A 27,074-nucleotide genomic window follows, 5' to 3' on the forward strand; every position below is an offset into this window, starting at 1 on the left:
AAAGATCCCCAAACAAAGCGGCACTAGCTAAGGACCAGAGGCGACCCTCTTGGAGGATGGAAACTAACACCTCCAAGACCGGCGAGAGGAAAGACTCGAAAACCCTAACACTCCGCTCCTTCCAAAGCTGCCAGGATACAAGGAGGACCAGAAAGTCGAAGGCCTTGTGAAGGTGCTCTGGGAAGCGGCCCTAGCAAACCGCAAACGGCCACCAGTCCTGAAAAGTGTCACCACGAGAAGGGACGAGCCCAGTCCAACCAGGAGGGGACAGGATGTTGTGCCAGATTTAGCGAGCGAACACACAGTCGAGTAGGATGTGGTTCACCATTTCAAGCTCCTTGCGCGCAAAAGGGATAGACCGAGTGGTTGTCAATGTCGTACTTTTGCAAAAGCTCAGCAGTCCAACAACATTGCTAGAGTGCAAACCAAAGGAACTAATTGCACTTGGCAAGGCCCTTGGCCTGCCACGGTAAGTCGGTGCAAGGAAAGGGAAGTTGCCCTAGGAAGAAGGCATGGTAGGCCGAGCGGGCCGAGTAGCACTGTTCCCCCGTCCAACGCCATACCAGACGGTCTCCAGTGCTCGGAGAGAGTTGGATAGGACACACTGCATTCCAGACCATCAGGAATTGGGATATGACCGGGACAGTGAGGACGCCACGGATATCCCTTACCCAGGAGTTGCCAGCGAGGGCGAAGGCCACATTGCGCGATGCCCTGAGACGTGGGGGCACTACAAGGAGAAGGTCCGGCGCCATAAAGGCCATAGAGCGGCCATGTATCCACTGGTCCGACCAGAAGAGGGCCAACATGGTTTTGAGGTAAGCCCAGTAGGAATGGCCGGAGCCAGCGATTAATAAGGTATATAATTGCAAGCTAAGCTGCCAGATGCACAAATCAATTGGTCCAGATTCGTGGTGACGTCCATAGACGATAGTATAAATTAAGACGACGCCAAGAGAACTAATCAAGCGAATCTCAGTGCATGCATGAGCGAGTGCAAATATTATTGTTCTTGTCTTATACTACTATCTTACAGTTTAAAAAGTAATTGCGTGATAATGGCGTGGAATAAAGCTATATATGTTTACTCTCAATCACTTCACTTTAGTTGCAGTTTTGGCAAATGCGAGCATCCATCATCGGTTGGTTGTGATATATCCCACGACCAATATAGTATATAATCACTCTTATCTTCTTTTCATTGTCCACTTACAGTACAGCAGATGAACCATGCATTGGGATGCTATATATATACTAATTGATCGGAGATAGATTTTTGTCCCAAAAGATGTCCCCTCATTTCTTCTATGTCGTTACGTGTTGTCTAAATAGCTATGAAAAAAATAGAAAAAAATAATTAATAAAATAGATAAATATGAGGCATATCACCGTTACTCTATAAACATGCAATTAATTCAACCTCTATAAGTTATAATAAAAGAACAAATCTGACTCTAACTAGTACATGTACTATTTATGGTCATATTTGTTCTTTTTCTAATTTATATAGGTTAAATTTAAAATTACATATTTACGGAGTGATATATCACATACTAATTTATCTTGCCTTTTTCTCAAAATATTTTATAACCGTTTAGGTGACACTAAGAAAACAAGGAAACATTCTATAGATATTTTAGCTAATTGCTCTTGGTCTTTGCTAAAATATAATAATAGTATTGGTTAGAACAAACTATATACTTATATTAATTTATGGTCAATTATAATTTGAGTGGTGAAGGTGGTTGCTGTTGGGCTTTGATGGTGTTGGGCGCCTCTTCATCATCAACAGGCAGGTGCTTGGGTTCAGGACAACAAACCACCACCACCACCGAGGAGGCAGCTGCAGCGTCCTTCTTCTTCCCCCACAGCAGAAGGTACAGACCTAGGATCATCAACACTGATCCTAGCACGCTGCCATATATCATCATATATGCAAGGATGAAATCAATTAATTATATATCATGCATGCATATACATATATATATATATATCGTCGTCAATGCATAGTACTATATACATATATACCTGCCGAGGTGGAGCTGCTCATGGAGGAAGAAGAAGTCGATGAAGGCAACCATGATCTGGATGACCGGGATGAAGGCTGCCGTGAACACAGGGCCCCTCTTCCCCACACACCATGTCATTATCAGGTACCCTACTCCAGACGCCATCACCCCCTGCATGCATGCGCCCCCACACAATTAATTCATCTGTATATATGTGCATGGTGATAGATGTACTATTAGCAAGGCATATGTAATTAATTGATTAATTACCGAGTAGATGACAGTGACGATCTCCACTTTGTTGGTGAGAGTCCAGGCGGAGGCTGTGAGCCTCTCGGTGGCCAGTGTGAGCGCCCCACCCTGCAGCGTGCTGATGAAGAACATGATGGCCGTGCAGGAGTAGATCGCCGGGTATTTCTTGGTCAGCTTCCCCTGCAGCAGCAGCCACAGCGAGAAGCACAGGCAGTTCCCCAGCAGCATCACCGTCCCCAGCGTCCATTGCTTATTGTTCTTCACCATCACTGACCCACCATGTCCTCCTCCTGCAGAAGCATCCATGGCAGCAGCAGCTGATGGGTGGTTTGTGAGTGCCACGCCCTTGTAGAGGCTCAGCAACAGCACACCTGCCATGGACGTGAGCGTACCAAGGACCTTGGCACCTCCTGCCATGCTCTTCATGTTGAGGGATTCCACCCCTAGCGCAATGGCGATGAGGAAGGTGAGCACAGGAGACAAGTTGGCGAATGTTATCGCGTACGTCGCCGTCGTGTACTGCAACCCGTAGAAGAAGCTGTACTGCGACAGACCAGCACTGCATATACATATAGCCATACATCCCTAGCTCTGAATTATTATCACTTTAATTTAATTACCATACTTCATCAACAAATTAATAAACTATTGCATGCATTTGAACTTAGAATTGAAAGAACAAACACAGTAGATGATTACCCAAGCAATGCACTGAAGAAGAGGTACACAAATATCTCCCATGTCATCTTAGGCCTTGTGTTCCTGCCTCAATTAATTAAACATACTCCTATTAGTACAATAATGAATTAATTCTCTGAGAGAGAAACATGCAATTAATTGTTCATGTATATATATACCGTTCTTTGAAATAGGCAATCGGAGATAGGAAGAGAGTGGCCACCAGCTGCCGGAGTGTGATGAGGACAAGGCGATTCAGACCTTGTTCCAGCGCCTTCTTCACTAGCGCTGTCATCACCGCAGAGATGAGGTCGAACACCAGCATTGTCATCACCGTCCTACACTCCTCAGCCTGCAACATCATCCTAGCTAGCCTGTTAGTGTTTAGCAGCTAGCTACTTCTCTAATTAACGATATATGTGATTCTCTCAAGTCTCAACAATATATGTATGTATGTAATGTGCTAGCTTCTTGCTGTAAGACAGTAAACACACTCTGCTCATGGACTATATATACCCACACACACGCATGCTGCTGCATAGATAGCCCTGTCCCTCCACTTATTGATATTCCTCCAAAAAAAAAATGAAAAAAGCGATGGCTCTCGTTCATCCCGGGGGGGAATGCTAATGCTATCTGCATACCTAATTGCTCCTCGATCTAGTGGAATGTTACTGCTGAAAAATTAGAGTATATATTTTATCCGACAAATGACATCTGAGGGGGACACTCAGAATATAATTTTCAGAGCAAAGGCGAAAGTAAAATATCCTGATTCAATTTTGGGTGCCCAAACATCGATCTGAAAATGATGCCCATAAAGTGAAGAAAAGGTGAGAGAGCACTCTACTTACAAAACTCTTGATAAAGTCACCTCCTTTTTGCACAATCACCTGGTATGTACGTGGATTAATCGTGGACTAAATACATTAACTTAGTATCAGAGTCAGGAATACTATGAAAGGATCGAGCCAAGGAAAAGGAGTTCTCACCTTGTGGTTGTGGGTGACAGCTCTCTTCACCCTCACGCAGCGCTACCTGTTCTTCAACTCCAAGTCTCACATCTACATTGCAACCAAATTAATGCATCAATCCGTGCCTACGAAAATAGAGTTCACGATGGATGGTCACTGCGTATGCATATATGCATGCATGCGTCGCTTTGATTAGACATGACCATATAGAAATCTGCGGTTCAGGAGTGTGCAAGGGCCAAAAGAACCGGCAAAAGCCAGTTGGATCTGCCTGCCTGTCCATGATGAACAGGTCTCTACTTATAGTTGTAGCCCGCTACTGACCGTGGACAGGGAAAGACATATTTCATGTTTCAGCAGTAAGATTTCAGACTAGTAAAATGTGCACATGTACAGTGGCAAATCACGATTATTTACCATTTGGGTTTAGGTTGTAGAAAATCTGAAAGACAAGTCTTACTGCTGAAATCAACCTGATTGAGTGATTGCTATATATTCAGTCATTTGCAAGATCAAGTTAATTCTTCTTAGAGAGGGAAATAGTCTGCAATGTTATCCTTGGCATTGTAAATCTTTTTTGCCAAGTCCTTTTTTAACCCTTTCATTGAGGACCAATTTATGTATTCTATAAGCTTCTATATAGTTACTACCTAATTAAACACCTAAAACTCTACATTCAAACATAGCAATTATATATGCAAGCATAGTAATTAGTACATCCTAAAGCTTATATAGAAGCACGTCACATCCTAAAACTCAACATATAAACATACCAAATAATCATTTCTCATATCATTTTCACAATATTTTAACTTAAATCCATCTATCAATTTTTTTTCAATATTTAACACATATATCCCTCCATCGTTTATACAACATTTAGGATATTTTTATTTATGTATTCTATAGCAAAGCGCGGGGGTGCCATCTAGTTAATCTGGATCATAACCTTCGTGCTAATTGCTCTAATGCTCTCCACATGTCTCTTGCATGAGTTTCAAGTGTGAAAGTTGTGTGCTATTCTATTATTGGCTTGGCAATGCTACTTTGTTTTTAGTGAAAGTTGAGCATGTGAGCACATATGGTATGTTCGAAGTTAGTTCATAATGCTGGAGTTGAGGAATGCTATGAAAGGAGTGCTCACCTTTTGTGTGTGACAGCTCTATATATTCACCCTCACCCACCACTACCGATTCTTCATTGTACATTATATTGCAACCATATATATGCATCCATCTGTTCCTATGAAACTAGCTAGAACTCACAATCGACGCTATCCATGATGAACGGGTCTCTGCTGCTGCTAGCTAAGTAAAAAGACCTCTTTTCACGTTTCAGCAGTAAGATTTCAGAGTAGTTAATGTGCTCCTCAAGTGTCATTTTCAGTGGCAAATCACGATTATTTACCATTTCGGTTTAGGTTGTACAAAATCTAGAAGAGAAGTGCTTGGTGCAAATCACTGCACATGTGCATACGAGAGCACTGCCAAAAAAGAAAAAAAAACTACAATGAGTTATTTAGGATGATCTTTTACACCACAAAGACTAACTACTACAATTGCCCATTTTATGCTTCCAAATTTTCCTTTTTCTCCCCGTCTTGTTCCACTGCTTTTGCCAATAAAGCAGTAGCTGATGCTTCCTTGCTCTTACCCCAGAGGAGAAGATAGAGGCCTCCAATCACAAGAGCAGCACCTATCGCACTGCAAAGACAAAAAGAAAAACAAAAGTGCGACTTTTGATGTGTCCATCTGCGTAATAAAGTTGTCTTTTGGCCGATAGTTCCTTCAATTTGTAACTTTTTAGCAACACGTCAATAGTTTAAGTGATGCTAGTTGATAGCACAATGATATCAATTCTAGATCCTTTCAAAGAACTAGTAATCACTAAATTTATTTGCAAGCGTCAAGCATGAGCTTTCAAACCATGTGCTATCATAAACTAGTCCGAGTGCAGTTGTCAAGTTCCAAAATTATATACCTAGTACTTGTGCTTATTCATGTGAAGGTTTATCCTTTTCATGAAGGAAGAAGAGATCAAGGAAAGGCCGAGAGTAGTACCTTCCAAGGAAAATCTGCTCATGAAGGAAGAAGAGATCAATGAGTGCAGCCATGATCTGGATGAGAGGCATGAAGCCTGCAGTGAAAACTGGGCCCTTCTTCTCGATGCACCAGGTCATCAGCACATACCCTATCCCTGATACCCCCACTCCCTGCAAGTGCACACCAATAAAAAGTGCAAGGTTTTTTTCTCAGTGGAACACCAGGACACTTTGCACTGAATCTGAATCACTCCCACTTGGGAACTGTCCTGTCCCTTCCTGAATTCAGAAATTCTTTGCCCGGGCCCATATATCTAGTAATCCTATCTTGTACTAGTGTAGTGTCTGCTCTGTTACTTGCGCGTGACAACTATCTTTGAATTAATTTCCACAAAAGTTAATTCGTGTCCTCCAGCAATGGCATGTACTGTTTTACTGTGTCGAAGAATACCCTCTTTACCATTTTCTTTTACCAGAATCAGATTCTTTTGCATCCCAAATTCAGTGATATATATAGGATTTAGTTTTTTATTGTGAGCATGATTAAGTTAGCACAATCAGGTAACATGTTTGTGCCAAAACATTTTGGTTGATGTTTAGAATAAAATTTTGCAGCAAGTCCATGGCATTATAACCGCGATTAATAAAAGACAGACAGGGAAAGATTGGTGATAGGGAGAGTTATCTTACTGCAAAAACAACAGCAATGATCTGTATGTTTCCTCGAATCAACCACACCGAAAGGCGCCTTTGTGTTGTGAGTGCAACAACTCCTGCTTGCATTGAGCTGAACGAGGTCATGAATGCAGTGCTGGAGAAGACTGCAGGGTATTTCTTGGTGAGCTTCCCCTGCAGAAGCATCCATAACGAGAAGCTGATGCAGTTTAAAACCAGCAAGACCGAGCCTAGCATCCATCGCTCCTTGCTGATGCTGCTGCTGTTGGAGGTAATACCCTTTGCACCGTGCTCTTGGACTGACGATGTTGTGTGAGTCAAGGCAGCTCCCTTGTACAGGCCCAATAGCGTCGCGCCACCAACAGACATGAGCGTTCCTATGACTTTTGCCAGCCCCGCCTTGCTCCTCACATCAACTGTTTCCAGTCTGCATAGTGGAAAACTTTTCTGGATAGTGTTTTGATTAAGTACAAAATTTTGCACTGTGAATGCATTGCAATTCCTCTTTATTGGTAAAAAGAATGTAAACAAAGCTCTGAAAATGGTGTCAGTCTGCTTCATACACTGATTTGACTGGATTTGGGGGCACGGCTTCACAAACTAAGCCCCACGTTTGGTTTGATGATCTATTATGCGTTTGGTTTGACCAAGTTTCCTTACAACTACAGTCACATTTGTAAACTTATTTCCCCTACTAAAGGGGTATTTACTTCTTGCCCTTATTTTGACAATCTTTCTTTTGTTTTGATAAAATCTTTATTTAACTGTTGTGGTTCTCTGTACTCTGACAATAGTTTCAGTCTTGTTAATAGATTGTAAGGAAGAAGGAAATAAAGAAGTGGGGGATAGAAGAACTTACTGGAGAGGGATAGCAATTAAAAAGGTGAAAACCGGAGTCATGTTGGAGAATGTTGCAGTCAGTGTTGCTGTAGTGTAGCTCAACCCCAGAAAGAACAGATACTGAGCACATAATCCCCTATATACAACATGATAAGACAAAAGAGCATAATCATATAACCTTTCAACTCGTTTTTTTCAGTTTTTTATTTTCATTGCACTGGGCAAGAGAACACGATATTACAGGGGAAAAACAAAGAGAGCAAGTTTACCCAAGCAATGCGCTCATGAACATGTAGGCAAAGATCTCTGTTGTAAATCTTGGTCTTGTATTCCTGGAATCATTTATAGAAAAAAAAATTATGCAAGAGAACTTAGAGTGACATCTTTGCAGGTATTGGAACAGTTCCTTACATTTATATAAAAGGCATCAGAGGGCTCCCAATTTCACATTTTTCACTTAGAAAAATGCAAAGGATTCGTACTAAAAGCTAAGGTCCGGCTAGACATTTTGAAGACTACGAGCGCACTAGTGGTCCAGCCAACTAGACCAGTATACCAGGAAAAAATAGCTGAGATGCAGCTCAGCTCCATAACAACCAATCACACAACCTCCAAGCTTCATACCTTAAGAACTACTGTAACACCCTATATAACAAGCCATTTGAAACATGAAGAAAGAGATAGTTTTGAAGTTCGAAAATATCACACGTAACCCCACATTGGATTGGCAACAGCTCTCGATAAAAATTGAAGAGTTACTGAAAGATCATTGAATGATGTATCACCATCGGAGTTTCAAATACTTTGGACTAGTAACTACTAGAAATGCGAATGATATAACAAGAGGTATCTCTCATCTTTCATGCGCTTGCATGCACATTGTTACCAGGTACTAAACATCATCATAAACAAACTTTGCACAAGAAATTCAGAACCTGATAAGACACTTGAGATCAGATTACTTGTCACAAACCTTTCTTTGAAATAAGCAATCGGAGCGAGCAGGACTGCCGCTACAAACTGGCGTAGGGTGATAAAGACAACGTGGTTTAACCCATCAGCCAAAGCCTTCTTGACCAATGCTGTCATCAGCGCGAAGAGCGTGTCAAACACCAGCATTGCGACTACGGGCTTCAGAAACTCCACCCAATTCATTCTCTGTGTCTGCACTGAACAGCTGAAGCCTGAAGGGGTGGATTAGGTAAGCCTAGAGTGCCTAGTCCCCCTATAGCAAGCTTGCTTATATTACACAGTTTGGCTGCAGGTGGAACAAGGCAATGCCACACATGTAGCTATCTTGAATGGAACATTTTGATTCGGTCTCAGGTCATTAGGTAACTAGTTCATATACAAACATTTGTACATGGATGAGGTAGCAATGCAATAGGTTGGCAAGCAGAGCACCGCTTTGTTGATGCAGCAACAGAAGCCTCCTCACGGAACAGTGGAACAACCGAACAAGCAAGCTATATATGCATGATCGGATTGCGTGACCTGAGGAATATTGGTACAAAGTGCATGAATACTGACTGGTTCTAGTGTCATTCAGCTGATGTTGGGGTAAGAACAAAGGGCGATGAATTGTTCCTTGAGAGCATGAGCATTAGATGCTAACCTGTAGCCATTGCTGAAGCATTACACGGCCTAGCATAGCAGCTACTCAATCAAGTCAGTCCATTGACATCGTCAGGTACGCTCTCTTTTTGTCCTGCCGCCAAGGGAAGAAGAAGAGTGTTAGTGATAGAGATGCCAGCGATCTAGTCAAGAATAAGTACTTGATTTTGTATATGTTTTCCAGACAAGGGAATACATGCCAGTATCAGACCATATATCTACCAATATATTTTGTCCTATGCTGCTACGTATCGTGTACTTTTCTCACACTGATGTACCAGCAGCATTCCGTTCGTCCATCCAATTCTGCACAACATATAGCACTGATGATTCCGCAATCTCAGGTTGAGATTGTCGAATTGCTCTTTATTTTGCGTCTTGACATGACGATCACGGAGTACATGTGATCTCATGGATTTCCTTTGCATATTTCTTCCTCATGCACGTACACTAGTAGTATATCTCAGGCAAAGCATCAAATATGTTGCCAGGTGTCGACCACAAGAGTCCCAGCAAGCGCTGCTCTTGTTCAAGCTGCACACTTAAAAGCGCTACTACCTCCATCCCAATATCCAATATAAATGCAACATGCATATGCGATATATCTTAGAGCTACGAATCTAAACCGAGAGAATACTATTTAAAACAAACGATTTTACAGCTAACTTGATCACAGCACTGGCAAGGCAAACCATGGAACATTAGGAATTCAGGCTGCAGCAGAACCAACGAGGGCGAGATAATAATAACCCAAGTTGCAGGTTCTTTCAACGGTGTAAAAAAGATCCATCAAGAGAAATAAGCACAGAAACATTCTCACAAACAATACGGATACCATAGGAGCACATGCTCCAATTACATAATAACATCCTAACCCAGTAGTACAAAATTTCATTGTCGAATGACCTTGTAATTTGACTCAAAAACAGAGCAGTAAAAGTTCCTTGTGCACTCTCTCTAGGACAGGTTTTGCTACAGCTAGTAAGGAAACGCAGCTCACTGGTCCTCAGTGATGGTGCCCTTGTCACTGACATAGATGCCATCCAGGAACTTCCTGATATCCTTGTTCTTGACGTGGCATTTCTGTTGGGAGCAAAAAGGAAATAGACATGGTTTAGGACAGAGATCAACTAAGCATCAGGTAGTAAAGACACCTAACAAGATGAGACTCGTGCAGCACAGAGTAGCAAAGATATCACCCCACCTATTGGTGATTTAAGTCAAGTAGGAGCAGAATCTTAACACTGTTGTTATACATCCAACTAGCATGGTGGCCTGTGCAAATTGCGCGCCTAGCATCATTATATTTTCTATCATATAATAGCATATATGTTTTCTCATTATATTATTCAAATATATTAAAATGACAACATAATTTTAAATTTTGCAATATGTGTAATATTCATATTATATTTTATATACATGTTAGTTATTAATTATTTTTAATATCAAATTTTAGTTATTTGTAAATTGTATATATTCCTATATGGACTCTAGACTCGTCTTTTAATATTTCCTTTTTTTAATTCCGAATTTTCTGTAAATTGTATTTCTATATAGACTCTATGCTCTTCTTCCAATATTATTTATTTTTATTTCTGAATTTTCATATTATATTTTATATACTTGTTAGTTATTAATATCAAATTTTAGTTATTTGTAAATTATATATATTCCTATATGGACTCTAGACTCGTCTTTTAATATTTCTTTTTTAAATTCCGAACTTTTTGTAAATTGTATTTCTATATGCTTTTTTTTCAATATTATTTATTTTTATTTCTGAATTTTTATTATTTCTAATTGTATTTCTATGTGGACTCTAAACTCATCTTTCAATATTCTTCAATTTTTAATTTCGAATTTCAGTTACTAATAAATTGTATTCTTATATTGACCTTAAACTCTTCTTCCCATATTTTTCTTAATTTCGAATTTTAGTTATTTGTAAATTGTATTTTTTATACAGACTCTAGACTCTACTTTTAATTTTATTATGTTTATTCCAAATTTTAGTTAGTTTTAAATTCCTATATGGACTCTATACTCTACTTCTAGTATTTCTTTTTTAAATTCCGAATTTCTATTTTTTTTTCTTAATTGTATTTCTATATGGACTCTATCCTCTACTTCTAATATTCCTTATTTTTAATTTCAAATTTCTATTATTTCCTAATTGTATTTCTATATGGACTCTATACTCTACTTCTAATATTTCTTGTTTTTAATTCCGAATTTCAGTTATTTCCTAATTGTATTTCTATATGGACTCTATACTCTACTTATAATATTCCTTATTTTTAATTCCGAATTTCAATTATTTTCTAATTGTATTTCTATATGGACTCTAGTCTCTTCTTCTAATATTCCTTATTTTTTAATTCCGAATTTCAGTTATTTCCTAATTGTATTTCTATATGGACTATAGTCTCCTCTTCTAATATTCCTTATTTTTTTATTCCCAATTTCAGCTATTTCTAAATTGTATTTCTATATGGACTCTGCTTTTTCTTTTTCTCTGATTAATGTGAGAATTTCTAAGCCATGAGAGAGAACGTGGAAGCTCCTTTTTCTATTCCTTTAATTATATAATAGATAGATTTGGGAAGCATGAACAAACTCTAAGAAATATACAGAATCTTAAAGCATATGCACACAGAACACCTACTCCATTATACAGCAGCAAATTAAAGTAGTAACAGTCTGACATAACGAAGCATTGTGATTTACAGGATCATCATAGCACACATTCACAGAGCTAAGAGAGACAGGGGTGCAAGAAATCTAACCTGGTTGATCAGTGCCGCAGAACGGGAGACAAGCTCGATATCATTGCCATCAAGGACCAGCTCATCCTTGACCTTCTCAGAACGCAAAATTGTCACACCCTCAAGCATGTCCACTTTCCTCACCTATTATTGAAGGAAACGAAGGATGTCATAACATTTTTTATTATCTGTGGTTTCCAAGCTATATACTGAATGAATGTGACAGCAGATTGGGAAAAAAACAATGTTGAAGGCCAGAGAATGATTTGCTTTTCTAGAGTCTAAACCACATGTCTATGTTGTGTAGAACAAATATGAGAAATATTGAAGCATGGCAGAAATGATGTATGTGCAAGTGATCCCTAATAATGTGTTTTTAACAGAAGAATCAGCATTTTGTGTTGCAAGACTAACTAGAGCAGAAATCCGAAGCTGAATGTAGGCTAAACAGGCAATCTGTGAGGCATAAATTAAATATTTGCAGCTACTAGTTGAGATGAATCAATAGAGGCGTGTAATCGTGGAGTGGAGAAAATACATTGCGCGTAGGATGAAATCATGTACGTGCTGGTAGATGGTAATAGAAAGAAAGGGAAAGGGGTAATGGGGGGGACCTTCTTCTCGCCGAGGAAGTTCCTGATCTCGATGGCGGTGTTGGAGTTGGTGATGGAGGCGTTGATGGGGAAATGGGCATAGACGAAGCGCATCTTGTAGCGGTAGCCCTTGGTGACGCCGGTGATGAGGTTCTGGACGTGGGAGATGGCGGTGCGGATGGCGGCCATGGTGCGGCGGGTGCCGAACCACGCGTCCACCTGCAGCTTCCTCACCCCCTCCACCTCCAGCAGCTGGAAGTCCAGGTTCAGGTGCTTGAAGTTGCGCGTCAGCTTCCCACGGGGACCCTCCACCGTCACCACCTTCGCCGCCACGTGCACCGTCACCCCCGACGGGATCTCCATCGTCTCCGAAGCCAAGATCGTCTTCATCTCTCGCTCTCTCTCTCTCTCTCTCTCTCTCTCTCTCTCCCTCTCCGGCGGCGGCGGCGATGCGGGGCGTGGAAGAAGAAGGAAGAAGGAGACGAGTGGCGTTTTCCGCTTTATATAGGTGGGTGACGCACACGGCCTTAGGGTTTTTGCCATATTGGGCCTAGGCTTTCTGGTGGGCCGTTCAATGATGATGGATGGGCCCAATCAACACGCTCGCGACTTGTAGATTGTAATGCAGCAGCCCAGTCATTTTAATTCACATGCGCATATATAATAAATAAATGGGACACTAAAGTTGTCAAAATACAGCAGAAAATGGGAAACCACTTTATAGTCGACGAATCGTCAGTATAATATCTACATGCATCTCATCAGATGAGATCAGATCGAGTACAACAAGATGGCGTATGCAGGTTGCGCATGCATGCATGAAAATCGAGATAAAAAGGGATTAATTAATTATTAACATATATATATCCATCAGTAGACTTCCACATTCCATTGCTCCGACTTCTTCAGCTGCTTCTTGTAGTCAAGCCAGTCGATGCCTACATACAGTATATAATGCAAGAAAGAAAGTAATTAGGAATCGAATAGAGATGGAGATTAAAAGAAGTACTAGTACAGTACCGTCTTTTGCAGCGAGGTCGATCATGATGTCGTCGATGCCTTTCTCCATGCCCTTGAGGCCGCACATGTAGACGTAGGTGTTGTCCTTCTTGAGCAGCTCCCACAGCTCGTCCTTGTACTCCGCCATCCGCGTCTGGATGTACATCTTCTCCCCCGCCGCGTTCGTCTGCTCCCGGCTCACCGCGAAGTCCAGCCGGAACCTCTCCGGCGCGATCTCCTTCATCCGCTCGAACTCCTCCCTGTACAGCAGCGTGCTGCTGGTGGGCACCCCGAGGAAGAGCCACGCCAGGCCGTTGAACTTGTAGTCGTCGTGCTCCTCGAAGAACATCTTCCACAGGAAGGACCTGAAGGGCGCGATGCCGGTGCCGGTGCCCAGCATGATGATGGTGGCGTTGGGGTCCTTGGGCATCAGCATCTCCTTCCCCACTGGCCCCGTGATCTTCACGTCCGAACCAGGCTTCAGGTCACCTAAATTATACTCCATTAATTAGCACACAAGTACAATCTAACTGCTATTACATGATCAGACTCCTAGCTTACAGAGGAAGTTGGAGCAGACTCCTTTGACGATCTCTCCCTGATCGTTGGTGTACACCAGCCTCTTCACGCACAGCGATACCTGATCGATCGATCAGGGACGATGTCGATGTTAGTTAGCTCATGTCTTGTGGTTGAGATCGATGGAGCAAGAAAAACACTACTAGCTAGTTACCGTCTTGGAGTCGGCGAAGTCCCCGATGGCGCTGCTGGCGATGGAGTAGAGGCGGAGCTTGTGGGGCTTGCCGTTCTTGTCGATGCCGTCGGGGATGACGCCGATGGACTGCCCCTCGCGGTAGGGGATCTCGCCGTCGGTGCTGAACACCATGTGCCACGTCTCACCGGGGGCGTCGTCGCCGGTGATCCTCGTGTTCAGGAGGCACCGCCCCGTGTACGGCTCCTTGGGCCTGTACTTGTTCGTCACCACGCCATCCACCTGCTTCTTCGACACCTTCTCCACCTTAGTAGTCACCTCCGCAGCCGGCGCTGCGGTCGTCTCCGTCGTCGACGCCTGCGCCCGCACGCCATTACCGCTGCTTCGCTTGGACCAGCAACGAGGAGGGTAGAATACGGAGCAGGTCGACGGCCTCGGAGCTCCCCCGGCTACGGCGGCGCCAGCTTTGCTACAGGGCAGCGACGACACTGTGTTCACGGCGGCCATGTCTGTGTGCCTGTGACTCGCGACAAAGGAAGGAGAGGAGAGGAGAGGAGAGGAGAGGATTGTAGTAATTGAGATTGGAAAAGAGAGAGAGAGGATTGGATTGAGTGGAAGAGAAAGCAGGTGACGAGCTTGTGGTGCCCGTGCGCGCCTCCCTCCCTCCATCTACTTAGTACTAGTACTATTCGATCATGGGCCACCCAATTTTAGCCTAGCAATAAGTTCACTTTGGGTCCCTCTATTTGTCGCACAGTCCGATTTTCGTCCCTTGACCGTAAAACCGGATACGACCCGTCCCCCAACTTACGAAAACCGGGCAAACAAGGTCCCTCAGCGGTTTTGGCTGACGTGGCACCTACGTGGCTAATTTAACTCGGTATTCATCTGACGTAGCGCTTACGCGGCAATTCGATCCGGAAAAATAATAAAGCACGTGGGACCCACATGTCATTTTCACACATCAAATAATAAAAATAAAAGTGGGACCACGTGGGCCCCACATGTCATACCCCCCCTTATCTTCTTCCTCCTCCCTTTCCATCTCCCCTCTCTCCATCTCTCTCCCCTCCTCTCTCCAGCCTCCAGGCGCCACGGCTCACGGGGTCACAGGGAGGTCCGGCGGTGGCGGCAGGCGACGCGACAGCCACCGCCTGCGGCGAGCTCCACCTCTCGGCGCATAGGTGATAGGGCCGGCCTTTTGTTTATGGGCCTTTTCTCTTATTCTGTCTACTTCCATTCTGATGAATATTCTAAGCAGATGAAGTTACATATTCAGTACATTACGATTTTATTTTTTTTTAAAAAAATGTTAATAAATGCTACCCTCCGTATTTTAATGTATGACGTCGTTGATTTTTTAACCAACGTTTGACCACTCGTCTTATTCAAATTTTTTATGCAAATATAAAAATACTTATGTCATGCTTAAAGATCATTTGATGATAAATCAAATCACAATAAAATAAATTATAATTACATAAATTTTTTTTTAAATAAGACGAAAGGTCAAACGTTTGTCAAAAAGTCAACGGCGTCATATATATATTAAAGTACGGAGGGAGTATAATAGTAAAACATCTACCAATAGGCAAGCAACCGATAAGTTTTGAAATTTAAACAGAGAAAGACTCACGGTTACAGGACAAGTCTCTATCTCCCTCTTAACCATATCCAACTAAAGTACTCCGTATCAAATACAAACATCTATATGAACTAGTATGTAACTAATTAATGTCTATATGAACTACACCATTCAAAAGTAGAATATAACATCTCTAGCTACTGATTTTAACGGCCCCTTTGATTTGTAGGAAAAATGTAGGAATTTTGGAGGATTTCAATCCTATGGAAAAAAATCCAATGAAGGCCTTTGAAACAAAGGATTGAATCCTATCCAATCCTTTAAAATTCATATAGAATGTGTAATCCTATGCACATTTTGGAGAAAAGTTAGCAAGAGGTCTAACCTCTTGGAACATTTCCTCTGAGTCTCTCTCTCTCTCATCTGATTCCTGCGTTTTTCCTGTGTTCCAATCAAACAGTCATTCCTGTGTTTTTCCTGTGTTTTGCAATCCTCTATTTTACAATTGTATTCCTGTCAGAATCTTGTGTTTTTCCTATTCCTCTGTTTTTTCATTCTTACGATTTAAAGGGCCCTTAGAATTCCTATGAATTTAAGAGTGTAGCACTACTACTTATAAAATCATGCTCCTTTCGTATGAAAGCATCAAAGACCAAGAATATATATAGCCCTTTAGAAGACAAGAGGATGACATGTATTTGGTTAGACGATTTTTTTGGTTGTTGAAAACTGCACTACATTATTACGGCACCGCCAAATTACTAAGATTTCACTTTAACTGAGAGAACAACTCTACATTACATGTATGATTTCTTTTTTAGTTTTAGCAACTTGTAAACATTTATGTACCTACAAGTCTACTAACTAAAGAAGCTGACCTCGTGTTAATAATTAGAAAGATTTTACGATTGGTGAATTATCATAATCGTGCAGAATTATTATTGTTTAAACATGCATGGTAGACGCTTGTGCACAAACTCATCCGATGTTGTGTCCTCGCCGGAGGAGCTTCACGGTGATGGTGGGGTGGCTGCAGAGCACACTAGGAGCCGCCATCGCCGTCGTGTCTGGCCCCCGGCGGCATGGACGGGTGCCCTTCGCCACCCACGTACGTGGCGGCGCCCCGTGCAGCTGGATACTTTGCTTTTCTGCCTGACAAGCTGGAGCATTTCCAGACCAACACAGCAGTATGCATTCCGTCATCATCACTACGTCAGCTCTTAACCATTCAACTGGACTAGTAGATGATAAATTCTTTGTCAAGGCAAGCTTGGCACAAACTAAATTGACACAAACACCAATAGCTAGTAGTATGTTTCGGGGATCGGCCACTATCGCCGTATCTGTACAAGCTTTTAATCGGCAATCATACAGAGCATGCAAATTTTAACCCTAGTTAGGGGCTCATAACACAAATCCAACAGATAGACTAGCCAAAATTTTCTTCCACCGCGCTACTTGACTTGATACGCTTAAACAACAAAGTAATCAAATCAGATCAAAAATGATATTGCATGATACACAAGTCACACATTGCTAGCTGTGGGGAATGTCCAGGGCACTGGAATCACCGAGCACCTTACGAGCGCGCCAGTATATAGCATTTGCTGTTTCTGATGTTCCCAACTGCCCATGTGCATTTTCAATGTAATGTCAGCAAATAAAATACAGATAAGGAACTTAATCACGATTAAAAGAACAATCGGATGAGGAAACAAGCGATATGGATCTCACCTTCAGCTCCATGTTGTAGTAGTTCCTCCAAAGTTCTCTTTCCTGGGGATAGAGATCGAGCGCTGCATCATACAGCTTACGAGCATTCACAAGGCTGTCTTGGTTTCCGATTGATGCAAGGTTTGTTTCCAACTCTATGCAGTACTGGAAGAACTTGAAGCTTGGACGTGGTAAAGCCAGAAATCTGCATCGATGCAGAGGTGTCAGAAACATGCTTACTCAAACAATACATATGAATTGATTCCCGCACATGTTTCTAGAAGAATCTATGTGCACTTATAGTTCATACACAAAAGGCAGAATCTGAAACATGGAATGTGCAATGAAAATTCATAGCACGCTTCGCTCAGTTTCAAAGACAACACTACTTGCCTAATAGACAAAAACTCCAAATCTTGCAGCAAAGCAAATTCAATTCATGCAATGAACAATATTACAGTGATATTTCATTCAAGGACCATAAAGTTCATACCTCTTATACATCTTTCTAGCTTGCTTGATACCATCTCTTTGTAAAATCCATCCAACAATAGCAGAAGAAACCGAAGCTCCACAATCATTTCCACCAGCAGAACTTAATGATAACATTGCACATTTCACCAGCTTTTCGAAATAAACCTTCTCATGAGAAAACAATTTCATGGCCTGAAATGAATTACAACAAGCTTTTGAACAAATATGCAACGAAGTAATGCATTGTGCCCATTACAGATAGTAGAAATTAGTACAAGCAGTCAAACACATTAATACATCCATGGAACTATTATATAAATACATTGCATCGTTAAAGGTAAAAGAAACAAATCAACAAAAGAAAAGATGAACCATAATCACAGTGAAAATAGAGGAGCAGAATAAAACTTTGTGAAACAAGTTCAGAGATAACACATGAGAGTAAAAGAGATCGAGAAGGGTCTATACCGTGTGCCACAATTCCTCAGCCTCAGGTATGGGTAACTTTGGAAGTGCAACATTAAATAGATCAAATAGAGAACTCAAGTTCTCCTTGCTGAACGAAGAAATGCCAGTAGAAGTAGCAAGTGACTTCATCTCAATAGATGCTCTCAGGTTCCACAAATCCGCAGCATGTGAAAGAGGACCATTGCAGAGCTTTTTGGCAAGATTCCTAGCTTCCTCTAATCTTCCAGGTGCCTCCTCCAAACCTCCAAGTCTCAAATAAAGAGACACATATTGGCAAGCAAGATCTTCAGTAAGACAACCGCTTGATTCGGCATTTTGATAGACTTTCAGTATACATGAAGTGAACCCTGAAGCATCAAATTCACCGCCATGAAACAATGAGATGGAATCTTCTGTATCAGCAAACAGAACACCCATCCAAAATTTTGCATACAGGGAATACATTCTGGAAGTTGGCAACCTCCTGACAGCTTCATCATACACCTACAATACAAAAAACGTAGTTTGAAATGTTTAAATATTGAGTTTGATTATTCGTAAGTCTAGGGCAGGTTGCATTAATCAACAACCTTTTTTTTCTCCCAAAGAAAGCAGGCAAGATTGAGTGACAGATAAAAATAACCAAATAATGAGTTTTTACCTGTATTGATTTATTCAGTTTATTTGATAAAGCTTCCATTCTATTCAAATTACTGGAACTAGTTGAGTCACTAAGCTGAAGCCTAGCAAGCCAATCCCAGTAGTCCTCACTGTCAGAGAACTCTTTCTTCAGGTCATCCATGACCTCTACCTTCAGTTCGTCAGAATGTGCTAGGTCAACACTACTCAATATCTCTAAGAATTTCTTCCGCAAGGTTAAGCTTGAAGGAAGAGCTTTTGTAGCACCATGGTATATGGTTTGAATGATTAGCAGCCCTTGCTGCCAGAATAGGTCTTCCTTCCCCTCCAAAGCAACTCCCTGTGAGCCAGACTCCTTGGGACCTTCATCTTGTTCATTCAGTGACATGAACAGTTCTTTATTTTCCTCTTTCCAAGTGCTTGCATCATTATTCTTCTTTTGCAGTGTCTTCACATCCTCTCCAAGAGCAACCTTTCGAGCCTTAAGCTTGTTAAGATAGGTAAGCTCCATGCGAAGATACTCAATCCACATATCCTCTGATTCTGGACAAGATCTAAGACCAGTCTGCATAAGAGCACGTGCTGCAGCAACATTTAAGTTCTGATCAAATTCCCATGCTGCTGCATAGATCCAGAGCCCAGGAACCTTGGGGTGGTAACGAATAGCTTGTGCCAGAGCCTGAAAAATAATACAATGAACATGAGATATGTAAATTTAGTAAATAGTGAGATCAATTCAATGTTAGCCTTCCAAAAATATATATACGCATGTTTACATATCATCGGAGGAGAAGTTCAAACAAAAAAGGCATGAAATGGGGCACATAAATACACAACAAAAGAAGGACAAACAGGCATCAACTCATACTAAGATTTAAAATGAAATCTACATCCAAGAACCAAAAAAAAGAAAAGAAAAGTTTCATCTCTAAATAGCTTTCAAGCTCTGGCCACATTATATATTTGCAAAAGGAAAAAAAACACAATTTCAAAAACTTCAAAAGCTCCAACCTTTTGCCAGTTATGACTATATTTCTATGCATACTGAGTAGCCTTCGGAACACAATCAGATCTCAAACAAGTACACACTGGACTGGGGAAGTCCTTATTCTTTCTTAGCTCGAATGTTGTGAAAACTTAAACAACTAATTCCATATGAAACATAAAACCAATCGCTTACACTACAGCTTTTCTGTCTTACCCTTCAATAGGTTAATGACTGGTATTTAACGTTTACCGGATCTGGACTGGTGAGCATTGAACGATTTCTTTTTTCTATGGCTTACCATGTCCCCACCGCCGCCTTAACAAACAGTGCACAACACAACAGCTCCAGTGATAGCTGGATGCGGGGTCTGTTTAGTGGCAGCACTGTAGTGTAATCTCATACCGTTTTCGCGACGCATAGCCAGTGACACCAGTGCAGCCTATGTCATATTCAGGATTGCGCGGTAATCTACCATGAACCAGACAATGGTTATTCGGTGTAAAAAGCCCAGGAAAAAAAATAAATTTCAACAATAAGTGGGGTCATGACTTTATTATCTTCAGCATTCAACTATTTATAGCGTATTATTTCTGATGCACAACCAGAAGTTCATGTGAAATTGTCAAGTAATCTATAAATTTCTATCAGCAAGACGTATGGCCTAACTTGCTGCCCGATAATCACAATGTGAGTCATGCGACTTCACTCAATGCCAAACTTAAATTCAGAGCACAAGAAGGCTTCAACCGTAATAAAATTCTTATTGATCAAACAGAGACAAAGAGATGAAATGAACCTATGCATTCATAAATAAGTGAATAAAGTTGGTTGCCCGTGTCCCTCACTCACTACGGTGTGGCCAAGAAATGAAAGGGCGACATATAGTAATCAGTACTAAACCATTGCTACATCAATCAAGAGCCGCATGTAGAAAAGCTAACAAAATTGATTGAACAAGGCAATGCCGCAGTATCATACATAGTATGGAGAAAGAAGTAATGGGCAGGATGAGACAGGAAGGTGGGAAGGTTCTGGGGAGACTTGCCTGCTTCATCCGACCATGGCGCTTGTCGCGACAGAACTCGAGGTAACGGAACCAGAGGTCGAGGTCCCCCTTGTACCTGACGGTGGCCATCCTGTAGATGTCGAGGACGCGGAGGACTCCGGCGATGTCGGAGACGGACTTCTTCCACTTCTTGGCCTTGCCCTTGTTCCTCTTCTTCTTCTTCTTCTTGCTGCTGTCGTTGTCGGTGGCGTCAGCATCGTGGTCGGTGGTGTCGGGGGTGGCGCGTATGATGGCGCGCTTGCGGAGGTCGCGGAGGGCGTCGAGGCGGAGCTCGTAGGCGATGTAGTCGAGGAAGTCGGAGCGGAGCGGGGAGCGGCGTCGGAGGCGGAACTCGAAGTCGCGGCGGCGGCGGACGACCTCGGCGAGCTCGGCGCGGGTGAAGAGGCCCCGGCGCTCGAGGTCGTCGAGCTCGTCGGACATCCGCTCGAGGCGGTACTGCACGGCGTCCGCCATGGTGATGTCCCGGCTGCCGGCGGCGGGGAAGGAAGGGTAGACTGGGGTTTTAGGGTTTTTGCGTGTGAGCGCCTCCGCCCGCGAGGGAGGAAGGAAAGATGTCACCTTCTATTCTTCTACATGGGCTGGGCTGGGCCAGAACTGGACTGTAGCTTCCTTACGCACAACTGTAGCATACGTGCAGGCCCGTTAGAATGAAGTCATTGCAACTCCCTCAACTATTGACCCAGTCTAATTCGTACCCCTCCACCGCAAAACTAGGGTGACGCCTCGGCTCGAATTTTTTTTATTTATACTTTTTTTATTAAAATATTTACAAAAATAATTTTTTGTTTCGAAAATTTACAAATCTAATTGCCTGCCGCCCTTAAGAAGGGCGATTTTTAAAAATCGCCCTCTCAAAGGGCGGCAAGGGACCTAAATACAAAATTTTTATTTGTGTTCAAACCCTTCCCACCGGTTTTAATTGCTTAAAAACTAATAATGCTTATTCGATACTCCAAATGATTTTAAATGGAAAAGTGATAAACTACAAAGTTATAGATCTCATCAAGATCTACAACTTTATATAAAGTTTATCTCCATCCAATGTCGTTTGAAATGTAGATCTGAGATTTTTTAAAATGTGTTATATATTTTGTAACGAATATTTAGATATCTAAAACATCTTAAATGAAAAAGTTATTAACTACAAAGTTGTAGATCTCCTTGAGCTCTACAATTTTGATATAAAGTTTTATTTCATCTGACTTTATATAATATAATTTTAAATTGTAAAATTATAGAGCTAACAAGTTATGCTGGAAAATTTACATTTAGGTCCCTTGCCGCCCTGTGGAAGGGCGATTTTTAAAAATCGCCCTCCCAAAGGGCGGCAGGCGATTAGATTTGTAAATTTTCGAAACAACAAATTATTTTTGTAAATATTTTAATAAAAAAAAGTATAAATAAAAAAAATTCCCTCGGCTCGGGCGCCCGATGCAAACGGGTTAAAATTGACGTCAGCGCCCGATTTACGTGTAAAACTACTTTAAACTGATTTTTCTCTTAAATTACTTATCCAAATCATGATCCGATTGCACCATTAAATTCATTGCAATTAAATCTTTAAAACAAGACCACGCATGGATATATCCTGACGAAAAAAAATAAGCTTATTATTGAATTATTTTTAAATGTTGCACGATGTTCCACCAGGTATATCGAAATTGTTTCACAAAGTAGATCGAAAATGTTTCACTCGTTTAAATCGGGTGTTGTTTCACCTTATATAAAAACAATGTTTCAGCAAATAGCGAAAGAATGTTTCAGTTAACTGCAACATTAGATCTATACATAGTGAAACAATGTGAGTACACTAGGTGAAACATTTTTCGGTGGAACAGAAAATAACAAAATATGTGGGTTTTTTGTTGCAATGGAATATTTCAATTCACTGTAACATTAGATTTATACATAGCGAAACATTGTGAGTACATTAGGTGAAACATTTTTGGTGGAACAAAAAATAAGCCAAATTCCCTTAATAGAGAGTTTCCAAAATATTTGGGTTTTTGTTGCAATGGAATGTTTCGTTCACTGCAACATTAAATCTATACATAGTGAAACATTGTGAGGACACTAGGTGAAACATCTTTTTGTGGAGAAAGGGGAGGGAGAAGTGGGTGGGGCCCAACAGGGTCACGTGGGGGGAGAGCGAACGTGGGGGAGCGCCCGATCCGGCTCCCCCTGCGCCGGTCGCCCGGGATTGAGCAATTCCGCAAAACTAGATACCCCGTAGCTCGCTTTCCCAAGTATTAAAAAACTATATACAAAACAAATCCATGGCTGTTTTAGGGTGGTTTTGGCTTAATTACATGATGTCCATATGACAACCCAGTATAAAAAAAAGTTTTAAAAAATAGACTTGAGGCCCACATATAAGTGATAAGGAGAAAAATAAAAAATATTGATTGCTAGCCTACAAGTGTCTAGGAAATAAATATACATAAGGACAAGGTATTTCCACACAAATCAATCATTTTATCTTATCGAATTAGTGCAGTCTGTTGGTACTTACTTTATATGGTTATAACAACATTTAGAGCTCGTTTTATACACTGGATTGAGAAAACAAAACGAATAAGAAAAACACAAAATCTTGATAGAATTGTAATTGCAAAACATGGAAAAATACATGAATGGTCATTTCAATAAACCGTATGAGAAACACAGGAAACCAGAAGAGAGAGATATGCTCGAAGAAAGCTTTCCAAGGGGTTTGAGTTCTTTCTAACTTTTCTCCAAACTTTACATGCATTTAGCCCTTTCTTAGGAATTTTATAGCATTTGGAAAGCTCTAATCCATTAGTTTCAAATGACCAAAAAGGAAAAAGTCCTATATAATTTGGATCCTACAAAACTCCTCCACAAATCTGTGTGCTCTCTATGCGTGTCCTCTAGGTGTAACATCTAATATGTATCCATGCTAGCTACATTCTATTTTTGTCCCACAATATAAGAAATTTGGCGATGCATTTGTTAGTCAAAATCTCTTACTACCTCTGTTTCAGGTTATAAGACTTTCTAGCATTGCCCACATTCATATAGATACTAATGAATCTAGACACACATATATGTCTAGATTCATTAACATATATATGAATGTGGGCAATGTTAGAAAGTCTTATAATATGAAACGGAGGAAGTATATTATAGGATACTGTTAGTATGAGATAAACACTGTATAATCATCAAATAGGTTTTGTGGGATCTAGGAAACCTGCACTTTGAAAGCTTGAAGTAATGTTATTGGGTGCATATATCTAGTATTTTATCTCCAAAAGTTTATTGTCTGGTAGCATAGTTTTGTTAAGGGATCCAATTGGACCAAGTGGATCCTCCCTACTTTTTAAAGAAATAGTTTCTAACCTCGTGATCGGCTTTTAAAGAGACCTACTTGTGTTACCTTAGGTTAGTTAGGGTGGGTGAGTTTCCAATATGATTTTTTTATGATAAGGGCCACACCTCCCTTTCCCATCTCCCTAGTTTTCTTGCCCCTTGTTTGTTTCTCTAAAGGGACAAGGAAGCATGAATGGTTAATATACTCAACACGTCATTTCTTCTTTTAGACGCCACGGCGCGCTCATCAAAACCATTAGTCTCGGTTTAGACCTTACTTGATTAATTCAACGATAAAGCTAACCATGAGAGTTGGTTTGCACTATATTTTTATGGAGCTAGGAAACTGAAACAGGATCAACTTGCAAGCAGGAAAGCAGAACAAGGATGGATATTATTGCTAGTTTGAAGTAGGATAGGTGTGGAATCTGACAAATCAGGCAGATGTGTGATCTTTTTTCTTTGAAAAATAATGAAAAAGGAGGGGGAAAGAAAAATCAGATTTTGGTTGGCTCGCCCTCCGTCTCAAAAAAAGACAAACCCTGGTTTCCGTGTCCAACATTTGATCGTCCGTCTTATTTGAAAAAATTATGAAAAAAATTAAAAAGACAAGTCACGCATAAAATATTAATCATGTTTTATCATCTAACAACAATGAAAATACGAATTATAAAAAAAATTCATATAAGACAGACAGTCAAAATTGGACACGGAAATCCAGGGTTTGTCTTTTTTTTTTACGGAGGGAGTACGAGGCTCGGTCTGCAAGATGGTCCACGTGGAGGTCCCCACCGCGGCTTTTGATGGCGGTGGGCCCAGGTCTTCCACGTGTCGGCGCATGAGTGGATGTGTCCGTACGAGGCCACCTGGTCCTCGTACGAACGGGCAAGCGCAAGCAAGTAGTGTGTCGACACGTGGAGCCAGTGGTAGAAACACAAGCGTCGTGCTCCCTTCATTTCTCACTCAAATTAAGCAGCTCACTTGCACGATGATCGGTGCCCCCAAACTAGTATAAGTACAACTATAGTGTAGCACAAACGCATTTTCTATGCAGGGCTGTCTACATATATCATTGATGCACATCTCTGCATCTAACATGCATTACCGTATATGGAGTACTTCTTTTGAGACGTCACACATGATATGTTAATTCTACACATCATGATCATTCTGTTTCTTCAAGCACCAGTACATGCAAGATTTTCCTAGACACCAAACCATTTTGTTTCCAAACGGACCATAAGTGCAACCGCACAGGAAAATGAGGAACGGGCTCTGGGCCGTCGCTTGCACAGGAAAATCAATTTTTGTGTGCGGTTCACTTAACAGTCTCGCACACAAAAATAAGCCGCTTGCGGGCTTGCTAATTAAGTGATCCACTCACGAAAATAGCCTAACCCACGCGCTGCCCAACCTCCCATCTCCCTCTTATCCTCCTTCCCGTCCTCCCCATCATGCGCGCTACCATTATTCCTCCCATCCTCCCTCCTGTCCATCGTCCCATCCTCCCTCTCCTCCTCCCCATCCTTCCTCTCCTCCTCGGTGACGGCAGCGCCCTCGGTTAGGGCAGCGGAGATGGCGGCATCGGCGGGCGTGGCCACGACGGCGGCATTGGCGGGCGCGGCAGCCGCGACATCGGCGAGCGCGGCGGTGGCGGCGGAGCAGATCCGTCTCTGGCCGCCGCGTGGAGGCGGATCCGTCGCCGGCCGCCGCGGGGAGGCCGGATCAGCGGCCTGCCACCGCTGGGACAACGACTCGACGACGCCGGTGGCCAGCCTACGACGTCCTCGTCGGCGACGGCGTTCCTCTGCGCCCACTGCGTGACCACGCGGTACCCGGACATCTGCTATGACTCTCTCCTCCCCTACGCCTCCAAGTTCTAGATCTGTGGCCGGTGGGGAGGCCGGATCCGTCGCCGGCGACCGCAGATGGTGGTGGCGGCGACGACGACGACGGGCCTCGAGCAAGGCAGCATCGTCGGCGGTGGCGGTGTTGACGGCAGCTAGGTTAGGGTTTGCGGGTGGATTTTAATTTTTTTTTGTTTTGTTTTTTTATTTTCCCGTGTGGGCGGTCTAAGCGCCCGCACGCGAAAATCGATTTTCGCGTGCGGGTGCGTCACCCGCACGAAAAAATCGGGATTTTCGCAGACGCACCCTTCCAGACGGGTGGAAGCTCCGCACGCGAAAATCTATTCTATCCGCACGGAAAAATCTTTCATGTGGTTATTGTCGCTTTTGGTGTTATCCATCTTGAATTATAATTTTACTGTGCATTATATACATTGATAGTCTCTATGGTTTGCACACGCCAATTAGCAGACAAGTAGACGAGCAGTTTCCAATGTTGCGTCACACATCGATCCCTACAGCTAGCTCGATTATATTGGCTTGTGTTTGTAATGGTACCGCTTGGTTTTACCATGCATGCATGGTTGGTGTCAATGGTGATACCACTCTGGTGACCGTGTCACTGCTAGGTCCGGTAACCCTTTCCTCACAGTAACCAACGCTTGTTTGTTGGTGAAAACCACTGTAAAATCCACCAAACAATTACTCCCTCCTTCCCTAAATGTTTGACACCGTTGATTTTTTTAAACATATTTGACCGTTCGTTTTATTGAAAAACTTTTGTGATTTATGTAAAACTATATGTATACATAAAAGTATATTTAACA

At 42.0% G+C, this 27,074-nt stretch overlaps 5 protein-coding genes across 5 annotated transcripts; all 5 read right to left on the reverse strand.

The window, feature by feature from the left end:
- Nucleotides 1-1,147: 1,147 nt before the first annotated feature.
- On the reverse strand, nt 1,148-3,303 carry LOC136355403 (WAT1-related protein At3g30340-like). The gene is made up of 5 exons (XM_066307939.1): nt 3,119-3,303; nt 2,961-3,023; nt 2,280-2,820; nt 2,029-2,180; nt 1,148-1,914 (listed from the first exon to the last, which is right to left on the reverse strand). Exons 1-5 carry the CDS (start codon nt 3,301-3,303, stop codon nt 1,722-1,724), a joined length of 1,134 nt encoding a protein of 377 aa, XP_066164036.1. The 3' UTR covers nt 1,148-1,721.
- Nucleotides 3,304-5,292: 1,989 nt separating this feature from the next.
- LOC4327998 (WAT1-related protein At3g30340) lies at nt 5,293-9,227 on the reverse strand. Its single transcript, XM_066307940.1, has 7 exons — nt 9,085-9,227; nt 8,443-8,963; nt 7,739-7,801; nt 7,489-7,605; nt 6,645-7,056; nt 5,974-6,125; nt 5,293-5,616 (listed from the first exon to the last, which is right to left on the reverse strand). Exons 2-7 carry the CDS (start codon nt 8,622-8,624, stop codon nt 5,481-5,483), a joined length of 1,062 nt encoding a protein of 353 aa, XP_066164037.1. The 5' UTR covers nt 8,625-8,963; nt 9,085-9,227; the 3' UTR covers nt 5,293-5,480.
- Nucleotides 9,228-9,798: 571 nt separating this feature from the next.
- Nucleotides 9,799-12,889, reverse strand: LOC4327999 (large ribosomal subunit protein uL6-like). Its single transcript, XM_015769714.3, has 3 exons — nt 12,466-12,889; nt 11,873-11,995; nt 9,799-10,166 (listed from the first exon to the last, which is right to left on the reverse strand). The coding sequence occupies exons 1-3, from the start codon at nt 12,832-12,834 to the stop codon at nt 10,080-10,082; spliced, it is 579 nt and encodes a 192-aa protein (XP_015625200.1). The 5' UTR covers nt 12,835-12,889; the 3' UTR covers nt 9,799-10,079.
- A 249-nt stretch (nt 12,890-13,138) lies between these two features.
- On the reverse strand, nt 13,139-14,817 carry LOC4328000 (ferredoxin--NADP reductase, leaf isozyme 2, chloroplastic-like). The gene is made up of 4 exons (XM_015769712.2): nt 14,177-14,817; nt 14,005-14,083; nt 13,465-13,932; nt 13,139-13,382 (listed from the first exon to the last, which is right to left on the reverse strand). The coding sequence occupies exons 1-4, from the start codon at nt 14,660-14,662 to the stop codon at nt 13,315-13,317; spliced, it is 1,101 nt and encodes a 366-aa protein (XP_015625198.1). The 5' UTR covers nt 14,663-14,817; the 3' UTR covers nt 13,139-13,314.
- A 2,175-nt stretch (nt 14,818-16,992) lies between these two features.
- On the reverse strand, nt 16,993-21,600 carry LOC4328001 (uncharacterized). Its single transcript, XM_015769715.3, has 6 exons — nt 21,047-21,600; nt 19,036-19,692; nt 18,396-18,878; nt 17,947-18,119; nt 17,475-17,658; nt 16,993-17,366 (listed from the first exon to the last, which is right to left on the reverse strand). Exons 1-6 carry the CDS (start codon nt 21,518-21,520, stop codon nt 17,277-17,279), a joined length of 2,061 nt encoding a protein of 686 aa, XP_015625201.1. The 5' UTR covers nt 21,521-21,600; the 3' UTR covers nt 16,993-17,276.
- Between the last annotated feature and the right edge of the window lie 5,474 nt (nt 21,601-27,074).

Source organism: Oryza sativa, chromosome 2 (genome assembly GCF_034140825.1).
Source record: "Oryza sativa Japonica Group chromosome 2, ASM3414082v1".
Classification (NCBI taxonomy): domain Eukaryota; kingdom Viridiplantae; phylum Streptophyta; class Magnoliopsida; order Poales; family Poaceae; genus Oryza; species Oryza sativa.